Source organism: Eulemur rufifrons, chromosome 30 (assembly GCF_041146395.1).
Source record: "Eulemur rufifrons isolate Redbay chromosome 30, OSU_ERuf_1, whole genome shotgun sequence".
NCBI lineage: Eukaryota > Metazoa > Chordata > Mammalia > Primates > Lemuridae > Eulemur > Eulemur rufifrons.
This window is the reverse complement of record NC_091012.1, coordinates 117,547,681-117,562,293: the sequence shown is the minus strand read 5'-3', so window position 1 is coordinate 117,562,293 and position 14,613 is coordinate 117,547,681. Positions and strand designations below refer to the sequence as shown.

General features: G+C 36.1%; 1 protein-coding gene across 1 annotated transcript in view; it reads right to left on the bottom strand.

Annotated features, from left to right (window-relative positions):
* The window catches only part of DMD (dystrophin), a 1,602,346-nt gene that overhangs the window by 716,329 nt on the left and 871,404 nt on the right, over window positions 1-14,613 (bottom strand). The window contains exon 43 of the mRNA XM_069463910.1: window positions 13,947-14,132. Within this exon, the coding sequence (XP_069320011.1) occupies window positions 13,947-14,132 (186 nt within the window). The remainder of the gene's footprint in view (window positions 1-13,946; window positions 14,133-14,613) is intronic.

Sequence of the window (14,613 nt, the reverse complement as noted above, 5' to 3'; positions counted from 1 at the left end):
TCATGGAAATTCATTTCCATACTTATGGATATAATGTTTATCTATCAGTGATACAGCTTTATGAATAAGCAGCTTCATGGATACAGCTTTATGAGACAATCAAGAAAGTTGGCTGAATCTTTTTTAAAAAGTTATGACTAGAAAAATAGTAGTTTTGAGTATTGAAAATTGCAAGCACACAGCATTTCTGAATGTATCTGAAATCCCAACCTGTTATTTTCTACGAACACCCACTGCCACCAAACGTGGTAACTTGCAAGTTTAAAACCCTCCTTGTTTAACTTCCATTGTTTCTACCCTGTATTCTGTCTGCCAATCAAAGGTACTCCTTGGACAACATAGTTGGTAAACCAGGTGGTGCATTCATCCACTTAAACAGAAGTTATTTGAAAACTATTGGAAGTGTTCCCATCTTTTCCCCAACACACATTCAGAAAGGGATGGCATCCATGTGTAGGACAAAGCTTTCTTTAGAGTACATTAAAAATAATGATAGCATGATTTCGATGTTCTCACATAACTTCCTCCAAAGTATCATTATTTAAACTTGCTTTTAATGGAGCACTGGAAGACTGCTAAGTAAAATATTAAAATTTTAATATGCAGTAAAAGCATGATTTCGAGAAAGTGTATAAAGATTTAGGGTGACAAAATGACTTTATAAGGTATATTTGGAGCAAGAAAATGATCCAGGATAGGATAGAGCAGCACTAGGAGAACACAGTATAATATAGGTTGAGCAGAAGATAAAAATAGGAACCTTTAAATTCCTACTGGTTTTGTTTCTTGTATATCAAGAGGAATGATATTCTGATTGCAAAGAATAAAATAAATAGCAATGAGAGAATACCGGTACTCAAGATGGGTAAAGAGATTAGAAAGCCCCCAGCTGTTCAGAATTAACTTTCTTGATGTAGACAAACATATCAGGACACTAATAAAATAGGCAAGTCAAATGGCAAACCATTGGTAAAGTGCAGTTTTGATATTCATAAAAAATATAAAATGTGGGAATAAAATTTAAAGCTTCCAAATATTAATATTTTAGACTTGGCTAAAGCATTCAATGCAGGGAGAAGCCACAGGCCTTCTTCAGTTTAATGAAGAATTTTGAAAGAATGAGAGTCAGTTGACACAGGTCTTTTGAAAAGACAGACCCTGTTCTATCCATTATATTTTGTTAGATAAATAAGAAAATGGAAGCAAATATTTACATACCAGCTCCAAATTTTAAAAATCTGTGTTTATACTACAATTTATCATCATGTTGAACTTCTATCCAGGATTGTTTGCTAAGAAGGGCAAATACATTTCCTATGCAATTCAAAGGTTAGTTTTGACATTTTCAGGTTATAACCTTAAAGACTAGAATCTATTTGTCATAGGAAACATCCATTAAAACCTTTATTGTAGAAAACCATGTTTTTACTTCAAGTGGTAAACTGTATTTGTCTCAGTAATAAAGAGACCCATAATTAAATAGAGAAAATTGGGAAATAATGTAGCAAACAATGCATAGAAAAATAAATAAAAATGATTCCGAAACACATGAAAAAAAATCATTCTCATTCAAAAAAGAATGCAAATTAAAATGACAATGAGATTTTTTTTCTTGCTTAGAAGATCGAAAAAATTGATGAGACACTGATCAGGCAAAGGTGTGTGTGGGGGAAAGCCTTCATATTACTGATGAGAATGCTCTGTGGAGAGCAATTTGGCCACATTTACAAAAATGAAAAATGCTATTTTGACCCAGCCATTCTACTTCTAGGACCTTATCCTATATTTGCAATGTGTGAAATGACATGCACAAAGTTATACATTGTCATCTTGCAGCAACAGCAAAAATTGAAAACAAACTAAATGCTCATTAATTGAGTTGTTATTAAATAAATTACAGTACATCCTTAGAAAAGAATAGTAGTAATATTTATTTAACTGTAAAATAAAAATAGAGAGAAAGCTCTTTAAGTACTAATATAGAAAATGATTTCCAGTATATACCATTAATTGTAAATAAGCACAGTGCAGAAAGAATGTTTATAGTATTCTAACAGTGGTTCTTTTTAAGAGGACAGGGAAGAAAAGAATACACACATATCCTATCCTTGGAAGGCTACCCAGGAAACTCAAAACTTTGGCAGCATATGGAGAAAGAAACTGGGTGGCTGAAAGACTAGAATCTTCAGCTGCTCAGAATTAACTCTCTTGATGTAGATAAACATATCAGGACACTAATAAAACAAGTAAGTCAAATGGCAAACCACCATGGGTGGTCCTGAAGATTGGTAAAGTGCAGTTTTGATTTTCATAAAAAAATATAGAAGAAAGTATTATCTATCCAATAAATAAATAAAATGATTTATACATTTAAAGTTTGTTATACGAGCATGAATTTACTCCCAACTTTGTCATGACAAATGCAGTACTGCTTTCCCACTGATAGAGTACTAATTATTCATGTTGTGTAAGACTGTGCAGATTATCTCAAAGTTAGAAACAAAAAGGAAATAAAATATAAATGAAAACAATATTTCACAAAAAATACTTATCCACACCATATGCAAAACAATGTGATGATTTGTATTATAGTCTACTATATTTTACATAATCTTATTCTATTTGATTTTACCCATTAAATTGATTTCATAACTCATCAATGGTCACCAGCAACAATTTGCAAAACAGTTTTTTAGATTATCTCCTTCTTTTCACCCCTCGTACTAAAGTCCTAATCCAGGACCACCTTGTTCCTCAGTAACCTCCCAACTACTCTCCCTGTTTTTGGTCCTGTGCTCCTCAAATCTGGGAGTTTGCCAGTCACCTCTCTTTAGTGGTGTCCACTTCTCTCAAAAATAATGTCTAATCTCCTTAAAGTGGCATCCAAGCCTCCTCAAAATGGGCTACACTTTAATATTACTGAATTTGTTATTTTCCCCACACTTCATGCTGTTAATCACCTTCATATCTCTATTTTTGTTGCCTCTTTTCTCTGGAACCCTTTTCCTTTCCTACACAGACATTTCACTCTATCAATTCCTGCACATCTTTTAAAGATCGAGCTCAAACATCATATCCTTCAGGAGACTGTCCCTGGACCAAAGCTTTTCAATCTTTAGCAAGTGAAAGCATCCTCTGGAGGGCTTGTTAAAAGAGATTCCTGGGCTTCATCCTCAGGAATTTTGATTGAGGAGGTCTACAGAGAGGCCCCAAAATTTGCATTTCTAATAGCTTTCCACATGATGCTGAGGGACCACACTTTAGTGGTTGTGCTCTAAACAATACCCTGGCTGGGTTGGAAATCATTGTTTTGAGCTATCATAACACTTTATAAGTACACTCACTACAGTGCATTGTAAATGTTTCTCCATTGATAGGATTTAGTACACTGAGGTATAGTTCTACATCAACTCAACACTAGAATGAAATTGAAAGTGAGAGTCATCTTAACGTACTAGGACATTGTAAGTAATCAGTGATTTGTTAGCTGAATAGAAATTTCATTGGTTTGCCTAGAGAGGTTGATTGGGGATATATGCAAATAAATTTCATGTGAATTTCAGCAATAAAATCTCCAATGTATGCTTGTTGACAAAGTGGAACAATATGAACTAGGTAGGAAATAAAGCAATAAGAATTTCATGACTAATCAAAAAAATGCAGCCAAAAGTAACAATATCAAAATAGAGGGAGGTTTCCAGTGATGTGCCATAGATATTTGTTTTAGGATTCAGTCTATTTGAGATTCTTTTCATAACATCATATCATAAAATCAGGATTCAAAGACTCCTTTCTCTCCATCCCTACTATCAACTGGATTGATGGGTTAACACATATATTAAGGCTTCAGTCAAGTGTTTTGAAATTAACAACGGGATTTCTTTGAGGGGGGGTAGAGTGAGTGGTAGGGTAGTATAGGGAATAATTGAGGTAGTGGGGTCAGTGAGTAGAAGGAGACCAAGTTCTTTGAAAGACAACACTGGAATCACTAGAAATGAACCAGAAACCAGGCACAGGGCAGCAAGTCTAGTTCTTGAGTCTACCTCCTAGTGGTAGTGGGTTTCTTATGTGTTCTCTGCCTTGGTGAGGACTGGATCAGGAAATGGGACACTAAACCTAAGGTTCAGAGATCTCAGTGGATAAACGTGAGTAAGGCCAGGGAAGGGGCTAACAGCTTTTCATCTAATTCCAAAAATAGACGACACAAGAGCGGGATGTGGGAAATGTCACCTGGAAGCAGCACATGTGGAAAAGAATTGGGGGTTTTATTTTTCTATTTATTTTATTTATTTTATTTCATTTTTTTAACCAAAGAAAAGAATTAAAGAATTGGGGATTTTAGACACTATGAATTTCAGCATGAGTTAACAGTGCGATATGCATATACACGTATTGCTGGAGTGAATTAACTGTACAATGGTTAAAGGCATGGACTGCAGTAGAGATAAACTTTATGGTGTTGTGGCAGCTTAACAAGTATCCAGCAAGGGACTGAGTTGTCCTTCTCTCCTTCCCATAGAATGCCTATCTCTCCAAGAGTGACAATCTTCAGACTACAGTATGCCCCTGGAGGTACATGAAGATCTCCCTAGGGATATATAGGCAGAGATAGTGTTCATGAAATCAGTTTCCAGAATCTCAGCTTCTACAAGAGATTCAACTGGGTTTGTTCCTGTGGTAGACACATTATTAAAATTTTCTTTCCCACTGTTTGGTTAATGATAGTCCATCTCCAGCTTTATGAAATAAAAGCACACCTTTCTGACCTATCCCAATGGATAGATCAAGACATATTTAAGCCAAATAAAAGTACAATTCAAAATACTGGTGACTGAAATTCTCCTTTAATCAAGGTACCAACAAGCACTCACCCATCTATCTCATTTATAGATTAACTTCCAATAAAAATCCACTGTGTATGTTTAATAATTATTTATCAAAAGCTATGCACATATGTAGGTTATTTGGTTATTACTGGGTATATTTTTATTAATAATTCTAAATACAACTCAATGTAAAGGATTTTAAAAATACTTAGAACCTTATAGTCACAAAAAATTGTTTTTAAAATTGAATTTAAATCCACATTGATATCTTTGTCATATAAAAGTATGATAAAGTGGTTAATAAAACACTTTATAGCATAAACATATATTATATTAGAATACAATTCTTTGGGACAGAGGAATGAAAATATAATTTAAATAAAAAGGAATAATATAAAACTTCTATTAATTAAAGATTAACTTATTCATGTATTTTTTAAGTGTATGATGGTAGGTAGATATTATATTGCTATAGTATTTGGATTTCACCAGATACATTCAAAATAACAATGTGACACTTTTTAAATGTCAATATTTACAATATCCCAGAGGTGGAAAATAAATGTCATCTCTTAAATGTGCAAGAGGATATTAAGTTTTCTAAAATATTTTTAGAATTTTATTAATAGAAAGGTCTGAATATCACTGTAATAGAGGTTCTTTTGGAGCTTTCCTTCTTGGTGTGGCAGGGAAAGAGAGAAAACACTCTTCTCCCTTCCCTTATGAGGAAGTGAATGGTAAAAGCCATAGAAGTTTTCTCCTGGCCAATAAAGCCAATGTCTAGAAGAATTTTTCCTACACTTTCTTCTAGATTTTTATGGTTTCATGTCTTACATTTAAGTCTTTTATGCATCTTGAGTTATTTTTTGTATATGGTAAGAGATAAGGCTAGTAGGTCACAGCTCACGTGCTGGGTGGAGTGGGATCCCCAGAAAGAGCAAACTGTATCACACAGAGCACCTATGCAAGATGGACCATGCCCCTGGAGTATAGCGCTCATACATATGGGCCGGGGTGGCTACAGGTGATGTATACAGTTTGAGCAGTGCATGTAGAGGGTGTGGCACCCAGAGCATCTGTGTAGGCTGAGCAGGTTCTTGGTATGTAGTCTGCCCAGATTCAAAGGATGTGCCTCCTCTGGCTTTCCTCCCACTCGGGATCTTCCAGGCAGTGATAGTGGCAGCAGTCCAGCTGCCCTGGCAGTGGGCAGTGGACACCAAGGGTTACAGGTGCTTGCTCCACCTGGATCTTGTGGGAAGTGTGGGTGAGTGGGATTGGCCAGGCCACAGCAATGGGCACCAAGTCCATGGTCCTCTGCTCTATAGAGGGCCCCCAGAAGCAGTGGCAGTGGTGGCAGCACAAGTTACTTGCTCACAGTGCAAATGAGTGTCAGGATTCCCTGCTCCCTCCCTACCTGACAGGGGGAAGGGTGAGACAACAGTCACAGATCTGACCTCTGGACAAAAGTAGCCTTCTGGGGTTGGGATGTTACAATGGCACCAGCCTTAGTGCCCAGGGCTTGCAAGCCAGCCATCCCTTCTCTCTGGAGCAACACAGCCGCACAGCTTCCAGTCAGGTCTCCAGAGGCCACTGCAGTGGAGGGGTCCTACTGCTGCTCCAGTTGCAGGATCCCCAGGAGAAGCATGGAGCCCAGAATTCTCTCCTTTGTCCTTTTCCCATGTGTGGGTACCTTCCCTAATTAACCCCAGTCCCGCTGAGCTGCTCATCTCACTTCTATCTTCTTCACTTCACTTCTGCCTCTTTTTGGAATCCCTGTGCTCTCACTCAGATGACTGATCCAAAGGTGAGTATCTAGTTGCTACTTTTGATCATCTCCTCAAAAGCAGTGCTATGCAGGCTGCTTCTAGTCTACCACCTTGGCCCCCGACTTGTTTCAAAAACATGTATCTTTTTATCCCTGCCTGATTCCTCCAAAATTCAGAAACTCTTATCGAGTATTCTTACTTTCATGGCAATGCAATTATTTGCACAGGTTCAATAAATATATGTCATCCTTGTAACTGCACATAATTGAGAAAATGGATTATATGATGCTTTGACCAGAATGTCATATCTGAGAATCAGATGTGATCGGACAGGTTTAAAGAACTATTGTTGACTTTGTAGAGCTAATGCTTACAAAGCACTCTTGGGAAAACTGTCGTGGTACCTAGCTTACAGAATTTCCGGTCTTGCAATTGAGTAAGGAAGATCTTTTCCTGGTAGGCTCAGGAAACTTAGGGTATTTGGGAGACTTGGAGAATAGAATAATTCAGCTGAATATATAGGTACTTCAGGTAAAATCTGATGGCAAGTTCTTGGCTTGACTCACTAAGCTCAAGAGACTTTTAAAAGTCAAATCTAAGATTCTATTTTTTTAAACTGCTTTATTGGCAAACAAAAAGTTGTACATATTCAATATATACAGCTTGATGTGTTTGAAGATAAAGTATACACCTTTAAAATTATCATAATTTATGCCATAAACCTACCCATTACCTCCAGAAGTTTCCTCCCACATTGTTATTTACTACTACAATTATTATTTTGTGATAAGAACACTTAACATAAAATCTGTCTTCTTAGCAAATTTCTAAGTATGTATTACATTGTTAACTATAAATATTATGCTGCATAGTAGATCTCTAGGATATATCTTGAGAATCCTTATGAAAACCTTTAGCAGTGCAAATGTTTTAATATGTTGTTATTTTCCAGCTGTACTGAGGTTTAATTGACAAGTAAGAATTGTACATATTTAAGGTATACAATGGGATATTTTGATAGGCATATACTTGCAAGAGCAGATGCCAAATAAAATAGGTTCAAAGCAGTAAGGACTGTGTTTAACATGTTTATTGCTATCTGCCACACATGATTATTATAGAATTGGTTTTCTAGGAAAATGCAATGTTACTTATACATACTTGCACATGAACACATTATTACATGAAGTACGTATGCTTTAGAAACATTTATTATCTTCTACATACATTAATGTGGTTATGTGGAATCTAAAAAAGTCAACCTCTTAGAAGCATGGAACACAATGGTGGTCACCAGGGGCTGGGAGCTTGGGGAAATGGGGAAATGTTAGTCAAAGGCACAAAGTTTCAGATATGAAGGATGAATAAGTTCTGGAAATCTAATGTATAATATAATGGCTAAAGTTAATAATGGTGTATTGTATGTGTGAGGTGATGGATATACTAATTACTAATTAACAATGTGAATTTAAAAAGGTCTATATGGTCAATTACCATTTTTTCTGCACCTATGTAAATAATGAGACCAGCCTTATTTTATAAATGAGAAAAATCTTACTTTGATTATCTTTGATCAAAAGGAGTATGAGGATAGAGATAAATTTTATGATTCAATAAACATAAACTATAGTACAACCTTGTGTGTTATCAGACTATAGTCCTGTTCATTGTCTTTGATCTATTTTGCATTTCATTGTAAATTACATGATTTTGTTACCTACATTGGATTGGATACTACCATCTTACATATTTTGTCCATTCTTACCAATTTTCAATTAATTCTTCTAAATCCCTTCAATATCTGGCTACAACCCTCCAAACTAACATTTCCAATTTTTCTCCTACCCTCATGACTTGGCATCACTGAGAGTTAAAACTTGCTGCCCAGATCTTTATTGAGATTCTAGGCTGTCTTGTAGCTGCCTGCCCTTTTCCCCATGGTATCTACTGCAAGCTGAAGCTGAATCACTGTTATGAACTGCAAAGGACTCATCACTATAGCAAATTATATATGGGCAATATTCTCGTGCCTATAGCTGCTGCTGTGTGGGCCACTCAGGAAGTTCATTGAACTCCCACATCTTCCATGCTCTGCCCCAGGAAATAACCATGACTGTGGATGATCTTACTGAAGCCATTATGTCTATGCCATCACTGAAAGCATTTACATTGAAAACCAGGAGATCCATCAGATTGCCAATGCCATCCTCACTCCACCATCTATGAATGTGTTCAGCCCAACTTTAGGCATCTTGTTGACAGGCTGCCCTCTGGGCTCAAAAATTGAGTTTATAGTCTGCTCCAATCCTTAATCTTTGTCTTTCTTACATTCCTAGAAATCCCCCTCATTAAATGCCTGATTATTCACAACATCCAGCAAATATTCTCTACTACCAAGTCTCAGAGTTGGTTCAATTAGTCCTTCAACAACAAAAAGCTGCTGAAATGAGCTTCATGAACTAACTTTCCTAAGTTGTTCATTGGGAACACTGGTTTCCCTTAAAGAAAAGGAGGAATGACAAAGACAGCCTTAACTTTACCCTAGGCTTAACTAAACTTGAGACAGGTTTATTCCTGACTCTAGGCCTGACCTCCCTTTTCTTAGAGCATTTACTTGAGAAACCTATTGTAAATTCTTTCTCTGCCTCTTTGAGATATAAATCTTCTCCCAGCCTCTTGCCTGTTTTACACCCTAGGAATGTCTTTCTCAAGGACCTGGGAGCCATCCGTTTGAAATGTAAACATTAAGGAAGATAGCACCCCTATCTGCTAGTCTCAGTGGGAGGGTAGGAATCTGACTTTGATAAGCTCCAATTAGCAAACACAGATTGGCCTAATGACATTGACCAACCTCCCTCCTAACATCTTCTAGTACTTTCCCACTAACTTGCCCCAGCACTGAAAAGCTCTACTGCCTTTTGTTTCAACAGAATTGATTTTAATCTCTCTCCTTTATTGCAAAAGTTTTGAATAAAGTCTCTTGCCTGTTAAGTTGTTCAATGCAATTTTTCTTTAACGCTCACAGCAATGTGAACATATACAGAAAAAGCTTTTGGTGTTTAGTTACTTTAATGGTCAGTCACTAAAATTGAGTGCTTTGGTAGTTTTCAGTGTGGATTTGACATTATGGGCAATTATGTTTCTTACACAGTAAGGAAGAGCCAGTGGAGCCACGTGCTGTGTTTATTTATAAACCACAGAAGAAAAGTCATTCTTGAGAGGAGGAAAAAACCTTCCCTGTCATCAAGATGAGAGTATTTCAGTCAGTAAGTTTTAACATAAAATTATGTGTTACCCCCCTCACCTCATATTTTAATAAAAAGTTTGGAAAGCAGTAGTTAGGGAGTTTTATGTCAGATAAATAGTATACCTCTAGCTCATTATTGAAACCATTCATTAAAGATTAAAAACATAAGATCCTTTATAGAGATTCTAAACTGGTCCCAGGATCTTAGCATTCAATTATCATTTCTGAAATCTGAAATCAACATATTTTATGTCTAAATTGAGAGTACATTTGAAAATCAAAATTCAAAGGCATGCCTTCTAGTGGGCTGACTGATGGGAAAGGGCTGTGATTACGCCTAATTTTCACCCTCTACATCACGATCTCATTGATTATGTTTCTCAGCTTGCCAAGGGTTCTGTGAGGTGATTTTCAAGATGAATATTGCTATTTGCAGGATTTCCTGAATAGGAAAATTTCGGGAGTAAATTGCACAAACCAAGCGATGTGCAGTCAATTTTCACTCCAGCATAAACAATGTATTAGAACAGAGCCCTTAAGGCTTTTTTTATTTGGGTTTCATTACACAGCTAGCTGCATTTCATCAATAAGCATGAAGCGCCAGCCAGGCAAAACTGAGGCTCACAGAGGGCATTACATATTTTTCTAACAGGTGCTCAGAGTTTGACTAGAGAAAATAAATGAACCAAATGGCAAGGCCTCAGGCCTTTTGTTTCAGAGGTAGCCATGGCTGCCATGGCTAGAAAAAGTTTCTTTAAATTTACAAATGGAAACAGGGATCTAGCTGCTTGGATATCTACTTTCTTTGCATTAACTCATTCCTAAGATTTTTTAAAAGGCAGTTTCTTTCTCTGAGTTAGAAAATGGGCATGTCCTCAAAACTGTTTGAAAACTTATTTTTGGTTTTCAGTAGTTTAAAGCTAAGCAAAGCAAAATCCATTTTCCCAACTTTCTTTAATTGAAAAGAAAAACATTCAACCTCTTTAAGCAGAGAGCTACAGGAGGCTGTAAAGACTAAAATCCCATATTTTCAAGCAGAAGGACTCTATGCAATCTTTTTTTTTATATTTTTATGATGCTTTTATTTGTTTAGTTATTTACATATTTTATTTCATTCTCATTTCTATCCTATTCATATATTCTTAAATTTGAATGTATTCTTGTAAACAATCTCCTGTTTTTATATATTCATTTCTGATATACATAAATGATGTTTTTCAGAACCCTATTTTCTTTCTTAGTTTTTTTTATCATTAATAACAATTTAATTTTACAGAATCAAAGAGTCTAACAGTATATCTTGTTAGATACAGTATGCAATCTTAATAAATCATTTATTAGACAATGAGTAGAGACAGAAGCCAGACAAAGAGGGATAAAGAACTAGGCAAGTTATTTATTAAACTATTCACACAGGTCACCATTTCCTAATTACAAACTAGAGATTTGAGAATTATTGGGAGAAACTTTCAAGTAGTCATATACATGATTTTATGTTCTTCTTTTCTTTTGGATACAGCTACAAGCAGAAGGAAAAGGCTAAAGGAATATTTTTGAAATCTGCACTCCAGAGATAAAAAACTCAGAATATGCATGGAGGACTGAAGCCAAAGAGTTTTCTGCCAGGGAAAAAGCAGCTGCCTCTCCCCACAGTGATTTAGACCAAGCTGCAGGAGGCAAATATCATGACTCTCTGAAACTACACACAGCAGTGAGTGGTGACTTGTAGCTTTGATAAAGGAAAGAGACTAGCACAGCTGAGAATGGCTTTCACTCCAAACTGCAAGGACCTGTTTGGCAGAAACATATGAACCATGGACAATCAAAGACCCAATGCAGGATTTCAATATCCAAAAACCATTCTGGGGGCCACAGATTAGGACTAAAGTCACTTTGGTTGAGTCATCGGGATCCATTTGTGTCAGGGGATTTTGTTATCTTTTCTCTTAAATATATTCCATGAACACAGATAGGTAGCATTGAGTATACTTTTCATTATTTTAAAGAAGAGGCACATTTTAACCAAAGATTATGTTTAAAGGTAGAGGAATGTGCTTTTACCTGTGAGTTATAAAAAGCTATTTCTGGTTGGGAGGAAAGAATTTATGGCTTTTCCTCTTTGCAATACTAAATCAAGGACTTTTAAGAATATACTGGGTCCAAGATAATTGAGAATCTGGCTGAGGTTGTTGTGTATTGGGCCAAGTAACTGTGCTTCCTTGTTGGGATCCTTTAATGAGTAATGAAAAATCAATATTGATGAGACATAGTTGTGCTGGTGAATAGGAGCTAGTAAAATACCTCTAAGGACACTATGTACTAGCTAGGTGGAGAAATGGAAGGGATCCTAAAGCTGATGGTGTCTCTAAATTGACAATGTGCTTTGCACTCACCCAGTCTTGACCCTTTTGACCATGCGTGACTCAAGTGCAGAGTGATTGGGGCATCAGAAGTCATGCTTTGGTGTCAAGAACCCCACTGTGTCATTAATGTGCAGGCTGTTGTTGCTCATACTATATACTTTCTTAAGCCAACTGACTTTGTTACTAGGTAAAGCCTATTGTGACTCATGAATTTGATTGGTCAACCCAAGACCATACTACTGGTTGAGCAGGTTGAGTACTGCATTGGTGAAATGGTGTCTAGCTATGACTTACACATTGCCATTTGTTCTTGGAGTGTAGCTATCAGCATGGTAGATACAAATGTCAGGAAAAAGTAAGGTAAAAATGGTGGAGTGCACTTTGCTAATCTAATTCATTTTACTAGTAGCAAACCTCTATCTCCTCATTCTCACTCAAACTCGTCTTCCCCAAACTTTCACTTTTTCTTCTCTAAAAGATTCTCAAACTTCCTTTTATCTCTGCCCTCTCTTCTAGCAAAATGGTAACTAAATGGAGATTAAATGTTAGGTTTTTACAACCCTGGAAAGTAAATGAATTTAACAATTTTAAGTGTAAATCAACATACAAAGTCAACTGGAGATGGGTACAGAGGTTTATAAGAAATTCTAAGAGGGATTCTAACTCTTCTTGGGGTATGGAAGAAAATTTTGAAGAGACAATAACTTTGAATTCACTCATAAAGGATGGAGGAAAATTTACCATGACAAAACAAACTGAAAGAAGTCATTTAAAGAACAGAGAAAATTAAGAACACAGGTATGATATTAAACCACATGGATGTGAACATACCATAAAATTTTGTGTGGCTAGAGTATAAGGGGAGTTTGTTGGCAGAATAAGAGGATAGAAGAGTAAACTGGATCCAGTTTGAGAGGGCTTTATAATGTCTACTAAAAAGCCTAGACATTATTTTGTAGACACATAATCTCTTTGACAACTTCAATTTTGGATACAGAAGCTACAAATATGTATTAGGTATATTTAAAGTAGGGATGGAAAATGGATCATAGTAACAAATATGATATAACCATTCTAGTGATGAGAGTTTAATGAAGATATTTCTAGTAAATGCTGGAAGAAAGAAAACCTGAATAAGCTAGTCAAATAATAATTATTAATATCATTATAACAAAAATAATAATGATGATGACAAAGATTCTTTGGTTAGCTAAACTTGAGTCAGGCTTCTGAACCTATCCTAGGCCCATCTATGCACTTCTTTGTAAAATCCAGTTTTAGCAAAGAGCCCTGCTAAGTCAGGTTAGCAATAACTCCCCACCCTCAACATCTGCTCACCCTCAATATCAGATTGGATTCCTCATCCTCCACCATCCTCCAAGTGATATCTGATCACCCTGACCTGCCTTCAATAAGAATCCTGTTAGGTCAGATTCGTCAGAATCCTCCTTGCCCCTGATATTTACTCTTAGTAATTTTCCATCTACTGATCCCTATCCTGCTCCTTGGCTATAAATTCCCACTTGCCCATGATGTATTTGGAGCTGAGCCCAATCTTTCTCCTTCTCCTACAAGACTCCATCAAAGTGGTCCCTGTAATGATTGTGATGATCCTGAATAAAGTCTTCCTTGCTGTGCTTTAAAAGTAATAATTTTTTCTTTAACAATGATAATGAATGAGGAACTGAATTCAGTGATGTTGCTATTCTTTTAGAAAACAATATTTAAAGCAAAAAGTTCCTACCTTAATGTCAACTGGTCCTGTTTGATTTGGTTGGTTGTAAATTTCCAACTGATTCCTAATAGGAGACAGCCACAGAAGCAGATGATTTAACTGCTCTTCAAGGTCTTCAAGCTTTTTCTCAAGCTGCCCAAGGTCTTTTATGTGAGCTTCAATTTGTCCTTGTTTCTCAGGTAAAGCCCTAGAAACCTGAAGGGAAAAAAATTAAAAAGGTAAACAATTCTCAAGGTATAAACAAAAAAGAAAAACATTATTTTCAAAAGTTATTTAGCATGAAATTTTATAGAAATGTACTGATTTGGGTATTTTAACAGCTGGATATTGATGACTTACATATGTTACATGTTAGGATTATTTAATTAATGTATTAGAGATCATTCATTAACACTCTCAAAAAATTCTATGCTTTGAAGACACTAACACCTTTTTGGAAATTTAAAACACACACCTTACGCAAATGCACACTCAACTTCAACCGATAAAAGTAAAGGAGCACATTCTTCATTTACCCACTCACTTACCAAACATAATGGTGTGTTGCATATTACATGCCAGACACACTGCCTTTGCAGTTATAAAAATGAATAAGCCAAGTTATTTGGCATTAGTACCAGATATATAACATAGATCTTCTAAATCTCAAATGAGTGATTTATATTCAAAGAGCATC